General features: G+C 44.1%; 1 protein-coding gene across 1 annotated transcript in view; it reads right to left on the bottom strand.

Moving 5' to 3' along the window:
- GPC4 (glypican 4) overlaps nt 1-15583 on the bottom strand; it is a 112712-nt gene extending 97129 nt beyond the window's left edge. Inside the window, exon 1 of the mRNA XM_081125580.1 lies at nt 14937-15583. Coding sequence (XP_080981706.1) covers nt 14937-15096 — 160 coding nt within the window. The 5' untranslated portion in view covers nt 15097-15583. The remainder of the gene's footprint in view (nt 1-14936) is intronic.
- Nucleotides 15584-15854: the final 271 nt, after the last annotated feature.

Here is a 15854-nt window from a genome sequence, read left to right as displayed (position 1 = left end):
CCCTAGTTCCTTTTAAAACTGCAGCCTTGATGTTTAAGGGAGCAACAGATTTCCATTAATAAAGCAATTAGAGGGCTGAAGAAATGACCAGGTTAGTCTCTTCATGGTTGTTTCTTTTTTAATGAAAAAAATATCAATATTGACTAATTAAACAAAACAAATATTACGAAAGAGAAGAGAGGAGATGAGAAAGGTCTGGTCAAGGTCACAATAAATTGTTTAAAAAGAAACATGAGCATAAAGTCCACTGCTTCAATGGATAAAATTCAATACAACTAAGAAACATACTGAAGGTATGTGGTATTTAAAGAAATCTCCAACATTTTACCTGAGTAAAATACCCTCCTATTATTCCTTATTTAAATTAATGATCAACATTTACCTTCATTGTGCAAAGAATGACTATCACAATTAAAATACTTTAAGTACATTGTAATGGTCCCTTGAAAATGATCTGCACTTGAGGTTACACTTTCTTCAAGAGCCTATACTACTAAACATACAATACTATGAACTTTAAAGTTTGACATAACTCTGATCACTCATCAAATAACTGTTGGAAATGATGGAAAACTCCTTTGCTACCAATTTTTGTTAAGAAAGATACATAATACTTGAGGCAATTAATATTTGGCAAAATGTAGGCTCTAAATCTACATTTCTTAATTCTCACCCCAGGAAGCCACAAAAACACTGGCATAAAACTCAAGCATATAACAGATTCAAAGACATTTCTGAAATTAATAACTGCTCCAAATGCAATCATTCCCCTTCACTCTAAGTAATCAGCTGGCATTCCTCCCACATTAAGAACACATCTCAGTTTTGGGGGGCTGTTTTTCCTTTCTGCAAAATATGAAGATACAATAGCGGCTGGGACTTGAAGGAGGAAAACAAATATCCTATTACTAATGGCATAGCTGCCATTAATTAGTCTCTCATGTTAATATGGTCAATTACAGAAATATCTTGTATAAGTCTGACTTACAGGAAGGAATATGGGCTGAATTATAAAATATTTTTAAAGAAATGCAAACATCACTTTCATACACAAAGTTGACGCCCCCACCCACACACAAACACACCGTAAGTACTGTAAACTAAATCAATTTAGAGACCTACTTTAATAAATATATACATTTGTAATTTACACAATGGTTTGAATTAATATGGCTGTCCCTGAGGTGTTTGAAAATACTCTCTCCTCCTATGTAGGTGTTAAGTTATCTCCTAATATTTTATTTACACCACTCATTTGCTCAGCAAAACCTTTTACCACGGAACTAACACAGATAAACAAGATCAGCCTCAGCCTCGGCCTCCATTACCCCAGGATTTCCTTATATTTTACTTTATTCTTGAGTTTAGTAGCAACCAAGAAAATGTCAGGGCTCCGAAAGAAACATTAAGAGGTTACTGGTGAAAATGGTAAGTGCTGTGTCTGTTTTAAAAACAAAAGCAGAGACAAATTAATCACTTCCCCCTAAACTTAAAGCTATGTTTAGATACCTAAGAACTGGTTTGTCCTTTCGTGAACTCACCCATCTTAGTCCACACCATGAGTATTTCATAGCATACGGACCATTCGATCGATTAGACAACAAGAAACAAAATGCTTATTTCTATTCTAAACTGGGCAATTTATCCGTATAAGGGTATTTAAAACAGGGCATATGCCATAATCTTCATACTTAAATTAATATTTATAACAGGCAGACCTTAATCAGCATATCTAAGTAAGACTTGGTCCCAGCATACAAACATATGCACCCATTTCGCTACCAAAGCAGTCAGTTCACTGCATTCAATGGAGAACTTGGTGCTTCAGCCTCCGCCGTTGCCGTGTAATGTAGCGTGCCCTTGGTGTAGCACAAGGGGTCTGAATTAGAAGGCAGCTAAAAACACTGGGCTATACCCAGGGAACACTGGGAATACTGGGATCCATGACTACTCGTGTACTTCTAGGTAAAACTGCCAGGCATGCAAGGTGGTGCTATATATACAGCACCCTCAGAGTCCCTCATCAGAGCTTTGAATTTCTGAACAAATTAACAAAAATATGGCCCTATTTTTATCGGCAGTATTCATCTAAAATTCTGGAAATCATCAATTATATTTCCATTAACAATAAAATAAAATTCTAAAAACCAATCTTACTTGAAATGGGGAACCCCGTTCTCAGAGCCTCAGTGTATTGCAAGGAAGGCTCCTTCACATCCTTTTATGATAACTGCTGAATACTTATCACTCAGGCTGCCTTTGCTCACAATCCTATCTCCCTGGCCAGCTTCTGCACTTGCTCCCCACAGCCAGGGTCCTCCTTTCCTCTTGGCAACCTGCACACTTGGTCATTAATAAAGGTTTGGGGAAGAGAAGGGATCCTGCTACCAATTGACAGATGTATCTGGTCCATATGTTGCTGAACCAAACTTCTACTGTATAACAATCATCGCTGGGCTAGAGGGCTTTGTTTTGAGCCATTCACCATTGGGGGAAAAAAGTCTCTATGGGAATGAGAGTAGATGCTTATCTTTCACAAAAGCCAGAAGGCTTTTTTTTTAATTAATTTTTAATTTTTTAAAAATATATCTTTATTAATTTCAGAGAGGGAGAGAGAGAGATAGAAGCATCAATGATGAGAGAGTCTGATCAGCTGCCTCCTGCACACTCCCGACTGGGGATGGAGCCCGCAACCCGGGCAGGTGCCCTGACAGGGAATCGAATCGGGATCTCCTGGATCCTAGCTCAATGCTCAACCACTGAGCCATGCCTGCCCGGGCAATTTTTTTATTTACTGATGTTAGAGAGAGAAAGGAAGGAAGGGAGAGAGAGACAAACATCAATGTGTTGTTCCACTTATTTGTGCATTCATTGATTGCTTCTTGTATATGCCCTGACCAGGGATAGAGCCTGCAACCTTGGCGTATCAGAGTGATGCCCTAACCAACTGGAATACTGGGCCAGGGCAAGCCAGAAGGCTTTTATACTCATAGTACTGTGGTGGTTCCTCTGCAGACCACTCAGAAAACAATAGTGCAAAGTGGCAAAACAATTCACTTTACATTTTCTGGTGTAAGCCCAATTCCTAAAATGAGGCCAAGGTCTATAACCAGAGAAGAGTACTCCATGTAAACCTCACTAACTTAGGCCCATCTCCCCCAAACTGCTCCACCAAGAACTCTAGAATTAACCTCAGGACCCACTGTGAGAAACAGATGCTGGCCAGTCAAGTGTCGTGTAAAAAGCACTACCCCTAGGAAATGAGAAGAGCAGCATGGGCCTATATGTGCACTCTACATGTTCAAGAACACTGCTCTGCACCCTGATTATCACTCCCCAAGTGCTGCTCCTTGGAAGTAGTTATCACAACTGTAACTAAGTACTTATTTGAAGAATTCCTGAGTCAGTATCTGTCTCGCTCTTTAGACTATGAGCTCCCTGAGTGTGAGGCCTGGCCTATTGTCCTTTTTGACCACTGCATTATCCCCAGTGCCTAGGCACAATGCCTGTCAATTAGTAGGCACTCTGTAAATAGTTGCTAAATGAATGAATTCAGCAACTATTTACTAGGCATGCCCTTTCTACAGATGGAGGTTTAAATGTGTAGCCTCAAGCTCACAAGTCCTAAAGTGTCAACTGTGCCCTCTGAGAGCTTCTTCCTAACTAAGAGCATCCTATTTGCAAGGAGTACTGTTTCATGCATTCATTCAACAAACATTTTTGAGTGCCAGCCAGTAGGAATAGGGCAGTGAATAAAAGAGGGAAAGTCCCTGCCCCTTAAGTCGGATGGTGAGAGCTGCAAAGAATAAAGCAGAGAAGGAGAGGGGCAAAGTGTATGTGTGGGGTGTTCAACTTCATACAGAGGTAAGGAAAGGCTTCTCCATTAAGGTGATAGGTAAGCAAAGCCCTGAAACATGTGATGAAGAGAGACATGCTGCTTGCTTTCTGGGAGCAGAGTATTCTAGGTACTGAGAAGTGCAAAGGCCCCTCTGAGTGTGCCTGGTGTGCTTGAGGAACAGAGACCTGGGGAGAATGCCAGGGGACATAGTGTTGTAAACTGGCATGGGAGGGGGCAATGGGCAGATCATGTAAGGCCTCATCAGCTTTGGTTTTCACTCTGGGTGGCAAGAGGAGCCACTGGAGCATTTTAAGCAGAGAAGTTGTATGATCTTAGATTTAACAGAGTAAGATTTAACAGAGTAGGATTGTACTGGCTGGTGTGCTAATGGAGTGGGGGGAGCAAGAGCCAGAGCAGAGACTAGCTAGAGGCAACTGCAATAATCCAGGCAAGAGGTTCTAGGGAATGAGATGGGGCTAGTAATTGTTGAGGTGGGAAGAGGAAGACAGATTCTGGATACATCTTGAAAGCAGAGCCCAAAGGTAGAGATTATGAGAGAACACCTAATCGGAACATTTCCCACCCAGTCACCTAAATCTTTGTTCAGATCACAAGAACACTGACATAGTCCCTTACTTTGGAAGGCAGTGATTTCTTCATTTGCCCTCCAACTTTAAAGATACAAAACCATCTTCCAAAATTGCCATACTGCTTAATAATCAATCCACCTTCCACCAGTAGAACTTTCTCCCCAGAGTGTGTCCAGGCACACAGGACCCAAAGGGGCAGGGGGGGAAAAAGTTAATTCCAAACTGAGGATAAACAAGGCAGAATATTAACCATCCAACCATCTGGAGACATTTAGTTCAAATTCAGTTTAAAGTGAATCCACTGCACACCTCCTCTTTAAAAAAATTATCCCCATAAACACACACACAAACTATTCCTCACCATAGCCTTCAATATCCTAGGCAGGGAGTGATTTTTAAGAACTATTTCTACAGTACACCAGTGAAAAGCTGTCCTGTTTTGCTTTTTAAAATCTTAGCATGGGGAAATATTCTATAATTAAGGCAATTTTAACAATAGTAGATAATAATTTGACTATAAATTGTAAGGAATGTAATGACTGCTTATTCTGGCACCAAAGAAGCAGGACTTGCTGTGAAGTGACTGCCAAGAAAAATGATACTCCCACTCAGACTGGACCACTGCAAGTAGTAACTGTTAACCACATGCTTTACACTGCAGTTTGCAAGGACACAGTGCTTTGTTTTCATCTTTACCCAAACACCAGACTGAAAACTCAATGGAGACAAACCGTGTGGTGGAAAGAAACAATAACTGAAGGGAAAAAATATTCTGTGGCTTAATGCTTGCTGGAATGCCTACGTCAAGGGTTTGGAGAACTAAGAAAACCTCTGCAGTCCAAAAGAAACCACTTCCAGTCTGCTTCTGTAGACAGAAACCCAACATATAAGAATGAAGCCGGGCTGAAAGAGGCTTTAGAAAGTCAACTGACAAAGTAGCTGTGAGAAGAAAGGACTGGAATGAAAAGAATGGCTGGGATGAAGTTGAGACCAGGTGACCTTGAGCTAGACTAGACAAAGACAGCAGGAATCTTGCCTGGGGCCTGTCCTGAGCTTCCTGGAGAAGAGGGAAGTGAGCACCTGGTAGAAAGGCTGAAGCAAGGAACAAGAGCCAATGCAGCCTCTCTTTTCTAGAAGCACCTCTGCAGGTACAGCTAAGTTCCTGTTAATGTCTGGAATAGACAATGTAAGAAGAAACCATGTCTACCAGGATTAAAACAAACCACATGAAATAATCATATCCTACCTCTAAGCAAGCCAAGAAATAAATAACACTATATTCTAGGTTTTGAAAAATGATTCCTGCCCAGCCAGGCGTGGCTCAGTGGTTAAGCATCAACCTATGATCCAGGAGATCGCGGTTCAATTCCCAGTCAGGGCACATGCCGGGGTCTCGGACTCCATCCCCAGTTGGGGGCGTGCAGGAGGCAGCCAATCAATGACTCATCATTGATGTTTCTATCTTTCTCCCTCTCCCTCCTCTCTCTGAAATCAATAAAGATATATTTAAAAAAAAAAAAAAAAGGATTCCTTTCCCTTCCTTACTTAGGCATCCAGGACTGAATGTATTTGGAAATTTAAAATAAACTATATAACTTAAAATAAATTAATTAAAGGGGATTAAAGAAAAATATCCATTCCTAAAATGAATACGAAAGTCAAAAATCATGCTTGAACTTATTTTTGAATTGAAAACATTTCTCAAACAGCTACCATATCCCATGTCCCGTGATCTAAATTAGAGTTACATGGCCTTTCTGATCAGGCATGATTGGGCAAGGACGGCTTCTTTTTCTTTTTTTAGGGTTCAGATAGCCACAAGGACAGAGACAAGGACCATCGAATGTATCCTCATTTTTAACACAACAGTCTTATCCTTAACTTCTAGTGTTTCTTTAATTATGATTATACATTTACTTAGTTTGGTAAATGTTTAAAGGGGAAACCAATATTCAAATATTTAAACCTGTCAATTCTAACTAAAAACCAACTCTTGCCTCTTGTGACTTCGGGTCAGAATGTCAGTTTCCCAAGGTGAGCACAGCAGATAGTAACAGTATTAGGAACTACATATAACTTAGATGTTCTAGAAGACTTCGAAGAGGGTGCTAAGGAACAAAATCACTAACCACAATCTCTGAAGTGAATAAGCCTCTGAATTAATAATATACAGCCTTTAAAGTGTTTTTTAAAGAAAAGGGCAAAGTGACACATAGAATTCACTCCTTATTGATCCAGCACTGTTGGGAAACTAGGTAAATGTGCTCTAAACAGGTAAATGTGTAAGTTAACTGAACTTTCTCTTTCAAGAGCAATTTTTGTACTTTAAATACATCCCCTCTTTCTAAAGTAAAACTTCTAAACTTTGAAATCAGAATATACCAAACACAATTTTTTAATACTACCCTGAAATGTATAGTGTCCTCAGCATTTACAGAGGTACCTCTGAGCATTCACTCATCCTAAAATGTCTCAAATTACCAAGATCAGTAAGTTCTGGGTCTACTTTTCAGCTTCTGGCCTCCCCACCCTGTTTCACAGTGGCATTGCTCCCTCCTCGCAGACGTCACCTTGCCCACCTCTAAAACCATCTCTTCCTCTTACCCCGCTGCTCCCCAACCAGCACTACTTGTTACTTCCAATCAGCCATGACATGGGAAGCCATATAACCTAACCTTTATCTTCCACTTTTAAACCCTACCTACCTAATTTGAATGCAGGCACCTCCAAAGCTTGATGCCTGTTTTAAACCTTTGAATCCCCAGCACCTAGCATTCTGCAGTTGATGGAAGAGCTCTTCATCCAATGATTGCAGATGATAAATTTCTGAAGGCTCTTTTTCCAAGTAGATAGAATGCATGGGCTTCATGACAGCTGTTTCCATCATTTAGCTTTCCTGCTTACTTCCACATTCCCAGCTGTGTTCTGGATGGCTGTGCCGGCCACAAGCCTAGGGATTTACCGTACTTCTATTTCTTGATAAGATACTTGAAGAGAATAAACACATGGCAAAGAGGACATTAAAGTAAGGGATAAAGAGATTTTTTTTTTATTTTACCAATAAAGAGAAAGGGAAAAAATATCACCCAGCACACTGACACCTAATCAATAGATGACAACAAGGCTGGATTCCTTTCTATCTAATTCTCTCCAAAGCACTTTCAATGCCCTAGTCTTATTTCTCTACCCTCAGCAAAGCATCACTGGCTATAGCATATACTAAATCTTGATTAAAAAATAGTGTTCCAAGTTTAACAAACCTTTCTCTTAAATCCAAGTTAGCTGAAATTAACACAAGCATGCACTGAGTCTAAATTAAAGCTCTATAGTGAGATAACACTTTGTGATGAATTTCATTGGAAAATTTAGAATCACAATCTCAGAGATGGAAGGGACCTCAGAGATCATCTAGGGTAATGGTTCTGAAGTATGGCTGCTCATCAGAACCACTGGGGAGAGCTTTTTAAAAATTACCATGACCTAGTCACACTGCCAGAATGTATGATTTAATTAGTCTGGGGTGGTGCCCAGACATAGGATTTTAAAAGCTCTCCAGGTGGTTCTAATGTGTACCCAAGGGCTGAGAATCCCTGACCTAATTCAGCACTCTAACACCCCACTCACATTTTTCAGACAAAGGACAAAGAACCTCACCAAAGGTATCAGACAACTAATTTGTCACAGACGTAGGCTAGAACTGCTCTTTCCAAGAAACCATATCTTCTCCATGTAAACTACTCTATCTGGGACAGTGGCGTTTCTATCCTCTCTCTATTATTTTTCTCTCAATAAACCAACATCCCCACTTATTCCAAAGTAAAAGCATTTTCTGAATAGTCTTTGCCTTGGAATCCCATTGCATAATTCTTGAAAACCTAAACTATGCATACATGTCTGCTTCCCTCTAGTATCCACTTCTTTTTTCTCAAATAACTCTGGAAGGTTAATCAGCCATGGTTTCCCCTTAAAGTCATATTGCTTTCCCTCTGATAAGTTAGACACTCAGCCCATCCTTGTCACCATTATCATCACATGGCCTTCTTTCAACTCCCTGGCCAGGTTTACCTCCAATTCTCTTTCAGCCCACTTAATTTCTATCACCTCCAATTCTCTTTTGGCTCATTTAATTTCTAGTTTGTACCTGCCCTGCCATACTTTGTGGACTTCCATCTTCTCTTGGCTTAAACTCTTTCCATTTTGTGAAAGATGCCTTTTTCCCTGAAGCAGCCTCTTTTACTCTGCCAGTTAGTCATGCAGGGTTCTTTTTTTCTTCCCCCAAGCAGCTGGTCTTTTTGATGTCTGGCACACATTTATCTGGGCTTCCAATAAGATGTTTTTACATAGTTTCCAGGCTTCCTGGAGGTTATTGACTTTTTTAACTCTTCCATTCAATTTTTTTCCTAATTTCTAACATTTGTTAGAGTTTCTTTTTCAAAAGTTGAATACCTGGCTGATAGATCTCTTTGATTTTTCTCTCCCACCAGATTGCTGAATTAAACGCATCAGAACTTAAATATAATATTTCAAATTACCTCCAGGATGGAATTGCTCCATGAATTTTCTGCACTTTCATGTTCTCTATAGTAAGCAACAGATGTTTAACCAAGTGGAACTGAAAATGCTAGTTCTTACTTGTTCGTGTTTTAGTGTGCTCATATAAAAAATTTCTGATATCCTTAAGCCTGTGTTCCTGTTCAGTAAAGAAAATAAATTCAAAAGTTTTATTTTTAAAAAGTTAATCAATGTGCATTGAACAGTTCTATATCCTGAATCTAATATGTTAAATTACACTTCTAAATCTGTTCTAAATTGCCTAGTCACAGAAGTCTCGATTGTTTGTTACTTAAAGAAGTATATAACTCAAAGCGGGAGGAAAAACTGAATTCTGAGTCTTTCTGAAAAATTTCCTATAACACTCAGTTACTAATGAAGTGGTAACAACAAGTACTCCCCCCAAAGAATTAAAACATTCTCCACATTATACCAACATATCGTGGCGATTTAATCCTAAATTTATTTCACTTCAGAAGTTGAGACCCAAAAGATTCCCAGGAGAGCAAAAGACCATGGGATGACAACCTATCAAGGCAGTATAATCCCATCATAGCGCTGGTGTCCTGGAAATGAATGCAACAGAATTGTCTGTCATCCCACCGCTCACTTGTTTTAGCTATTGCACTTGGTACTGTTGAGCACACAAAACATGAGGAGCTGCCATCTCTGACCTCAGGTTGCTTACAACTGAAAAGACACACATGTGCCTGCACACACAATTAACAATAATACAGGACAATTATGTGCAAAGACCATGGACTTGATTCAAGCAGGGAATTAGGAGGAAGAGGGCACATAACCCTAGGGAATTTAGAAGTGACACAATGAAAGAATCATTTGAAATACTTGAAGCCACTGAAGCTCAAAGCAGAGGAATGACTCCATTCAAAACATTGTTGTAAAGGAATGAAGCTGGCAATGTTCGGGATGGAATGGGAGGGTAACAGGCAATGGCAGGTAGAATTATTTAAGCCTGGCCTGTGTTGCTCAGTGGTTGAGTGTCAAGCTATAAACCAGGAGGTCACAGCTCCATTCAAGTTCAGGGCACATGCCCCCTAGCCACTCTGTCCCCAGTAGGGGGCGCGCAGGAAGCAGCCAATCAATGAGTCTCTCTCATCACTGATGTTTCTCTCTCCCTCTCCCTTCCTCTCTCTGAAATCAATTAAAAAAAACATTTTTAAAAAGAATTTTTTAAAACACCCCCCAACAGCTCTCTCTGCCTTTATTTCCCCCCCTCCCCCTTGCCTCAGCCACCCTTAACTAGCAGGGCCACTAGCTACCTTCCTAAAACAGCTTGACTAACAACACCTCCTCAAAAACCATCACTGGTTCCACATGGCCCAGGAATTACAATTTATATTGCTTCTACTGTTAATACTAGATTGTCTCTGCCTGGGTATAACAAGTTGCCTGCAAACAACATGATTGGATCCTCTCTACTACAGCATCACAACAGTGCTGTGATGACGGTGGTTTACTAGTTAACTGGTGATCCTCTCACAGCTTATATTTCTAAAACCAGCCCTCGTGGGAGTTGGGAAGGTACTTTCTTGTCTTACTATCTGTACAACATAGCATAGACTATACTCTGGGTCAGGTAAGACCTGGATTCAAATTCCACCTCTACCTTCACTACCATTCACTAGCTTTGAGACTGAATATATTTATAAATTCCCTTGGATCTCAGTTTCCTTGTCTGTAAAATGGGGATGATGAAGTTAATAATTCTGACTTCATATGGTTGCATTTTAAATAGTCTCATGTAAAGCCCTTAGGGTAGGACTAGGCCCAGAGAAAGCACTCTATAGCTACTAGTCCTTTCCATGAGGCCAAAATGCATTTTTTGTGAACATATATGGAAACAACCTCAGTGGTAAAACAGTTACTGTTACTGGAGAGCCAGAGACTCAGTTCCAACTAATTTAGGTTAGCACTGATGTTGTTTCCCTTGTAAAAGCAAAAATTTCCTTTTTCATTCCTTAGTCTCCAGCTAATCCTGAAATTGCATGCAACCCAACATGAGTCAAATAAAAAAGGAAAACAGTAATTATGCTGAATAAAACATTTTATATTTGTATATTCTAACAAGAGATAGAGCTGCATAAAAGCCAGAATTTTTACTAAGTTTTTTTTATGAGCCTGTCCAGGAGGTAGTTCCTATACTAAGTGGGACAATTTCTATACTGACAGGCCCTGTGGCTCAATTAGACCCTCTTCTCAAGTGAAACACAGGGAGCCACAGTGATGATTCCAACAGAATAGAAAATCACAAGTTGTCTGCAAAATCCAAGCCATCTACTTAAATTAGGGAAGAGAGAATAGAAATCTTAAAGACATGTTCTGTGTCTTACATGTAATAATCAACTAAATATCAGAAAGTACTCCTACCTCTCCCCTCACACACATTTATTCCATGTAATCCTAACATAGCTTATATAATTCCCAGAATCCTTTGGGGTATACATTTGTGTATGTGTGCACATGCATCCACCAGTGTACTCACAGGTGTATTGCTCATGAACACAGATGGGAACAGGAAACAGAAATTCCAAAATCACAACTATGACACAAAGTTCTTGTTGACATCATTCAGTGTCACTATGGAAGGGACATTTGGCAAGCTTAAGAATGTTTCTGTCTCACTCTTAAAGACAATTTCAACAAAGACTGATTCGTAATAAAATGCCAATTGCTGCATATCCTTTATCCTGTCTATATGGATGAAGGCACAAGGAAAACGGTTAGGTTTTAAAGCTTTTTTAACATTATTTTTATTAGTGAACTGGCATTACCTAGCTAATACCTGAGTCCCAAATCCCTTCTCCCTTGGGACTTCCTGGGCGCTCCTTTCTCCTCGTCTGTACCATTCACACACATGGTACTTATTATCACACACCACCCTGTATTCCAACTATGTGTGTGCACGGCTTCTCTCTCTACGACCGGGAAAGGTTTTGGTGGCAGAGGCCCTACTGCCCTTCTTTCCTTCACTATGCCAAGCACAAAGTATTGCACAGAGTAGGCACTCCAAAAAGATTCGCACATTGAAAGCTAAAGAAAGCCTGTCCTTTGTGTTGAAGATCCCTTGCGATCATGGCATCTTGGCTACCCATTACTTGGTAAGTACAGAAGTACATGCAGGATGACTTCAGCTGGAAGCCCTGTCAGCTCGATGTACTCCCTGACACCCTTGAGAGCACATCAAATGATCTTAATTATGATCTAAAAAGACTGAGAGTACTTAAGTACATGTATAGCCTGTTCAAAGCTCTAGAAGGCAAGTACAAGGCCCTTGGGAACAAAACCTTAACCTTGGGCTAGGCCTGAGGGTAGGCACCCAGACATTGTGACCCTGGACTTTTGCATTTAAAAATATATATATACCCCCACCACACACCCGGGAAAGTGCAGGACAATTAATTCATTCAAACAGAAGCTGAATACAAGTCATTATATTGACTATACTCCCCAAAAGGACCAAAATTATCTGAGTGTAGCCCAGGGAAGACAAGGCTAATGTATGCCTCTGGAGAGGCCAGGCGATGGTAAAGATTACCCCCATTTCTATACTGGCCGCCTAAAGGTATTTACTTGGGGCTGTCTGTGTTGTGACAGTGTCCGACGCTCAAATGAATGCCTCTAACACTCCACATTTTTGAGCCATTCAGTCATGCATTTTTGTTATTGTTGAAAGTGGTGCGAAATTGCACTGCATGAGCTAAAATCCTTGGTGGTCTTCCAAGGATTCCAGCTAAAAAGGCACTTCCTTTGTTCCTCAGGAGAATGCAGTCCAGTAGGTCATTCAAAAGGGGAAATAAAAGCAGCAGCCCTGGGAGGGAGATGAAGGACAAGACAAAAAGAATAAAATGTTTTGGGTGTGAGCACATTAGCTTCCATTTCCTGCTGCTGGTCACTAATAACTCTCCTATCTTTGGAGGGAAAATGTCCAGATAGACATTCATGCAAACATATTCCTCAGGTGTTTTCTGGGGATCATGACGATCAAAGGTCACACCTAATACAGTCCTGGAGCACTCATCAAACTTCCTTTTTCCTGAGATGCTGCCTGGGGAAGATGTCCTGCAGCTTCGAGACCGCACAGAGCAAAGTTGGAGAAAGTGGGGAGGGCCATTCCATAACCCACTCCCTGAATACCTCCAGTCCATCTCAAAGGCACATATTGTTTGCATGAGAAGATGAAAACTTGTCACATTCCTATTAAGTGCATCACTGCATCTATCCCTTCAAAATGTGGGAATGACAACTGTAACCTTCACGCCAATCATCTCCACTGGGCCCAGGCCCAAACTGTGCAGGGCACAAAGACCCCAGGTCTGACCTGCGGAGCCCTCAAGCTTCAATGGCTGCTGGTTCACTTCACTTTTTCTGCCTGGGCGGGAGGGAGACTGGAAAGAAAGAGGGCTTTTCAGGGCTCTACCACCAATAAAATCGTGCCGCGGTGAGGACATACTTGAGCTCCCAAAAAGACAGGCAGCTCAAGGGCAAACAGTCTCTAATCAGTAGTGTGCGAGTTATTTGATAACTGCCAAGGTGCAGTGGGCTCCTAGGCTGCTTCAACAACTTCTTGGGTTCTATTTCTAGGCAGATGCTGGTTACACCCGGAAAGTACCCAGAAACTTCCCTCAATTACCTTTGCAATTTATACGTAATTGATGGCTGCACTTAATCTCCAAGGTTATTAATAGCCCTTCCAAAAAACGACCCCCAAGTCCTCCTAAGCCTTTGGAAGCGCCTGGTTGAAATTACAGTCTTTCCTTTGCCATCTGACGGCCCCCTGCCCGCCCCACCCGAGTGACCGAAGCCTCGAGGCAGACACGCGCTCCGCTCACTTCCATGAAAGGTTCGGAACGGAGGCTTGGCCCCCGGACTCGACTCGCTCACTTCTCCGTTAGGTGATTCTGGCCCCCAGCCAGCGAGACTCGAGTTTCTCTCCGAACCCTCCGGGCGAACGGCTACCTGCGCAGCCGCCGGCCCCAGCGCCGCTCGCGGGGCTGCGCGCAACAGTTGGCCCCTCAGAACGAGCGCGCGCGACCGGGAGGGGACCCGCCCGGCCACCTCCGCGGGCCTCGGGAGGGGGGGGTGAAGGGCGCCGGTCCGAAAGCTGCCTCCTGGGCGCTCCAAGAAGGGTTTTCACAAATACGCCCACGAAGCCCCAAGCGCCGAAATCCGAAATCCGGTGAACTTTTTCACAGGCTAAACACTCTCCATTTGCATAACCATCTCCTAGCCGAGATTCAGGTTTCCTGTAATCAGTCCTTTCAAAGGTCTGTAGTAATTCAATGTGCAATTAACCCTTAAAATGAGGTGAGAAAAAAGAAAGGAGGGGAAATACTCTTCTCGTCCAACACCTTCCGGAAAACAGGAGTTCCCAAAAGTCAGGTTTGGAGGGGTGGAAAGTCTTTTGCTTTTTAAAGGCGACTCCTAGAGTCGCTGTAGCTACTAAAACTAACCCCTCAGCGGTGGGAGAGAGGTGGGCAGAGGGTTTTTAAATAACATCAATGAAACATCAATTCAAGTTCCACGTTTCGCGCTCGCCCGTGATCTGGCAACTTCCAGAAGGTTCCCCACCACTAACCCACTGGCGACGTCCACCCCGACCCGGCCTCTCGTCACCCACACAACAAAGCGGGGAGCCCAGGGAGAAGTTCAACCCGGAAAAGGCGAGCGAGCGGGTGACGCGCACTCCGCGGACCAGAGTCCTCTGGGGCTTCCTGGGACTGGGAAGACTACGGGGGACGAAGGGTCAGGGCGCCCGAGTGGCACCGGGCAACTCGGCAGCGCCCCGGAGGCTGCTGCGTCCGCGGGAACCATCTGCGCCCCAGGGCTCGCTCGCGAGCTCTCCCTCTAGGCTACCTGCGTCCGGCGCGGGGGCTTCCGCGGCCCCTTCTCCGGGGCACCCGTCTCTGCGCTCGCCCCCGGGGGCTCCCACCTACCGTTGATCTCGTGCAAGGGGGCATCGTTCTTGTTGAAGCCTTTTGACACGTAGAGACGTCGCACTTCCGAGCAACTTTTCGACTTGAGCTCGGCCCCCAGCAGCGCGGCGCTGAGCACGGCCAGGGTGCAGAGGAGAGCGGGCAAGCCGAGCTGTGCCATGGTGCGGGCAGCGCGGACACGCTCTCACCTTCGGCACGGAATGGAAAAGTGGCGGGCGCGGGCCGAGAGGCGCGGAGTCGGGGCTCGCGAGTGGAGCGAGGGAGTTGGAGTAGGAGTTGGGGGAGGAGGAGAGCGGCAGGAGGAGGAGACGCGGGGCGAAAAGTGGAGCTGGGCCTCGCGCGTCAGGCAACGGTCCCCGGTGCCAGGCGGCCGGCCAGGGAAGGAGGGCGTAGAGGCAGCGCGCGGGCCGGTGACCTCGGCGCTCCGCGAAGGCAGTGAGTGGGGCGAGCTGGCGGGCCGGCGGGACAGGGACGCGGGGGAGGAGTGGAAGGTGGCAGACGCCGCGGGGGGTGTGAGCGGCGGCTGGCGCTGGCTGCGCGCGGCTCGGGCTGCCCGGCGCTGCTCCGCTCTCCCGGCTCCACTCGGCTCGCTCACTCTGCCCTCGGCCGCGCCGCTGTGCCCTCCTCAGCTCCGACGCTGATTGACTGGCCGGCGTGCACGGCGACGCTCGGCAAACTTGGCCCAGCGGGCGGCACACCGGGTGGGGGCGGTGCACGGGGTGGGGGCGGCGCGGGGCGGGGGGGGGGGGGAGCCGGAGACGGGCGGGAGCTGGTAGGGCCGGGCTGGGAGAAAACCTGGAAGCCGGGTTGGATCCGGAGCAGCTAAATCCACTTCCTAGGGGGCCGCACCGGGCGCGCGGCGCTCCCTCCGGAGACACGCCCCGCCGGGCTCCTCCTTCCTCCCCTCCTCCAGGGAGG

Source organism: Miniopterus schreibersii (genome assembly GCF_964146895.1).
Source record: "Miniopterus schreibersii genome assembly, chromosome: X".
Taxonomy (NCBI): Eukaryota; Metazoa; Chordata; class Mammalia; order Chiroptera; family Miniopteridae; genus Miniopterus; species Miniopterus schreibersii.
This window is presented reverse-complemented; position numbering and strand designations above follow the sequence as displayed.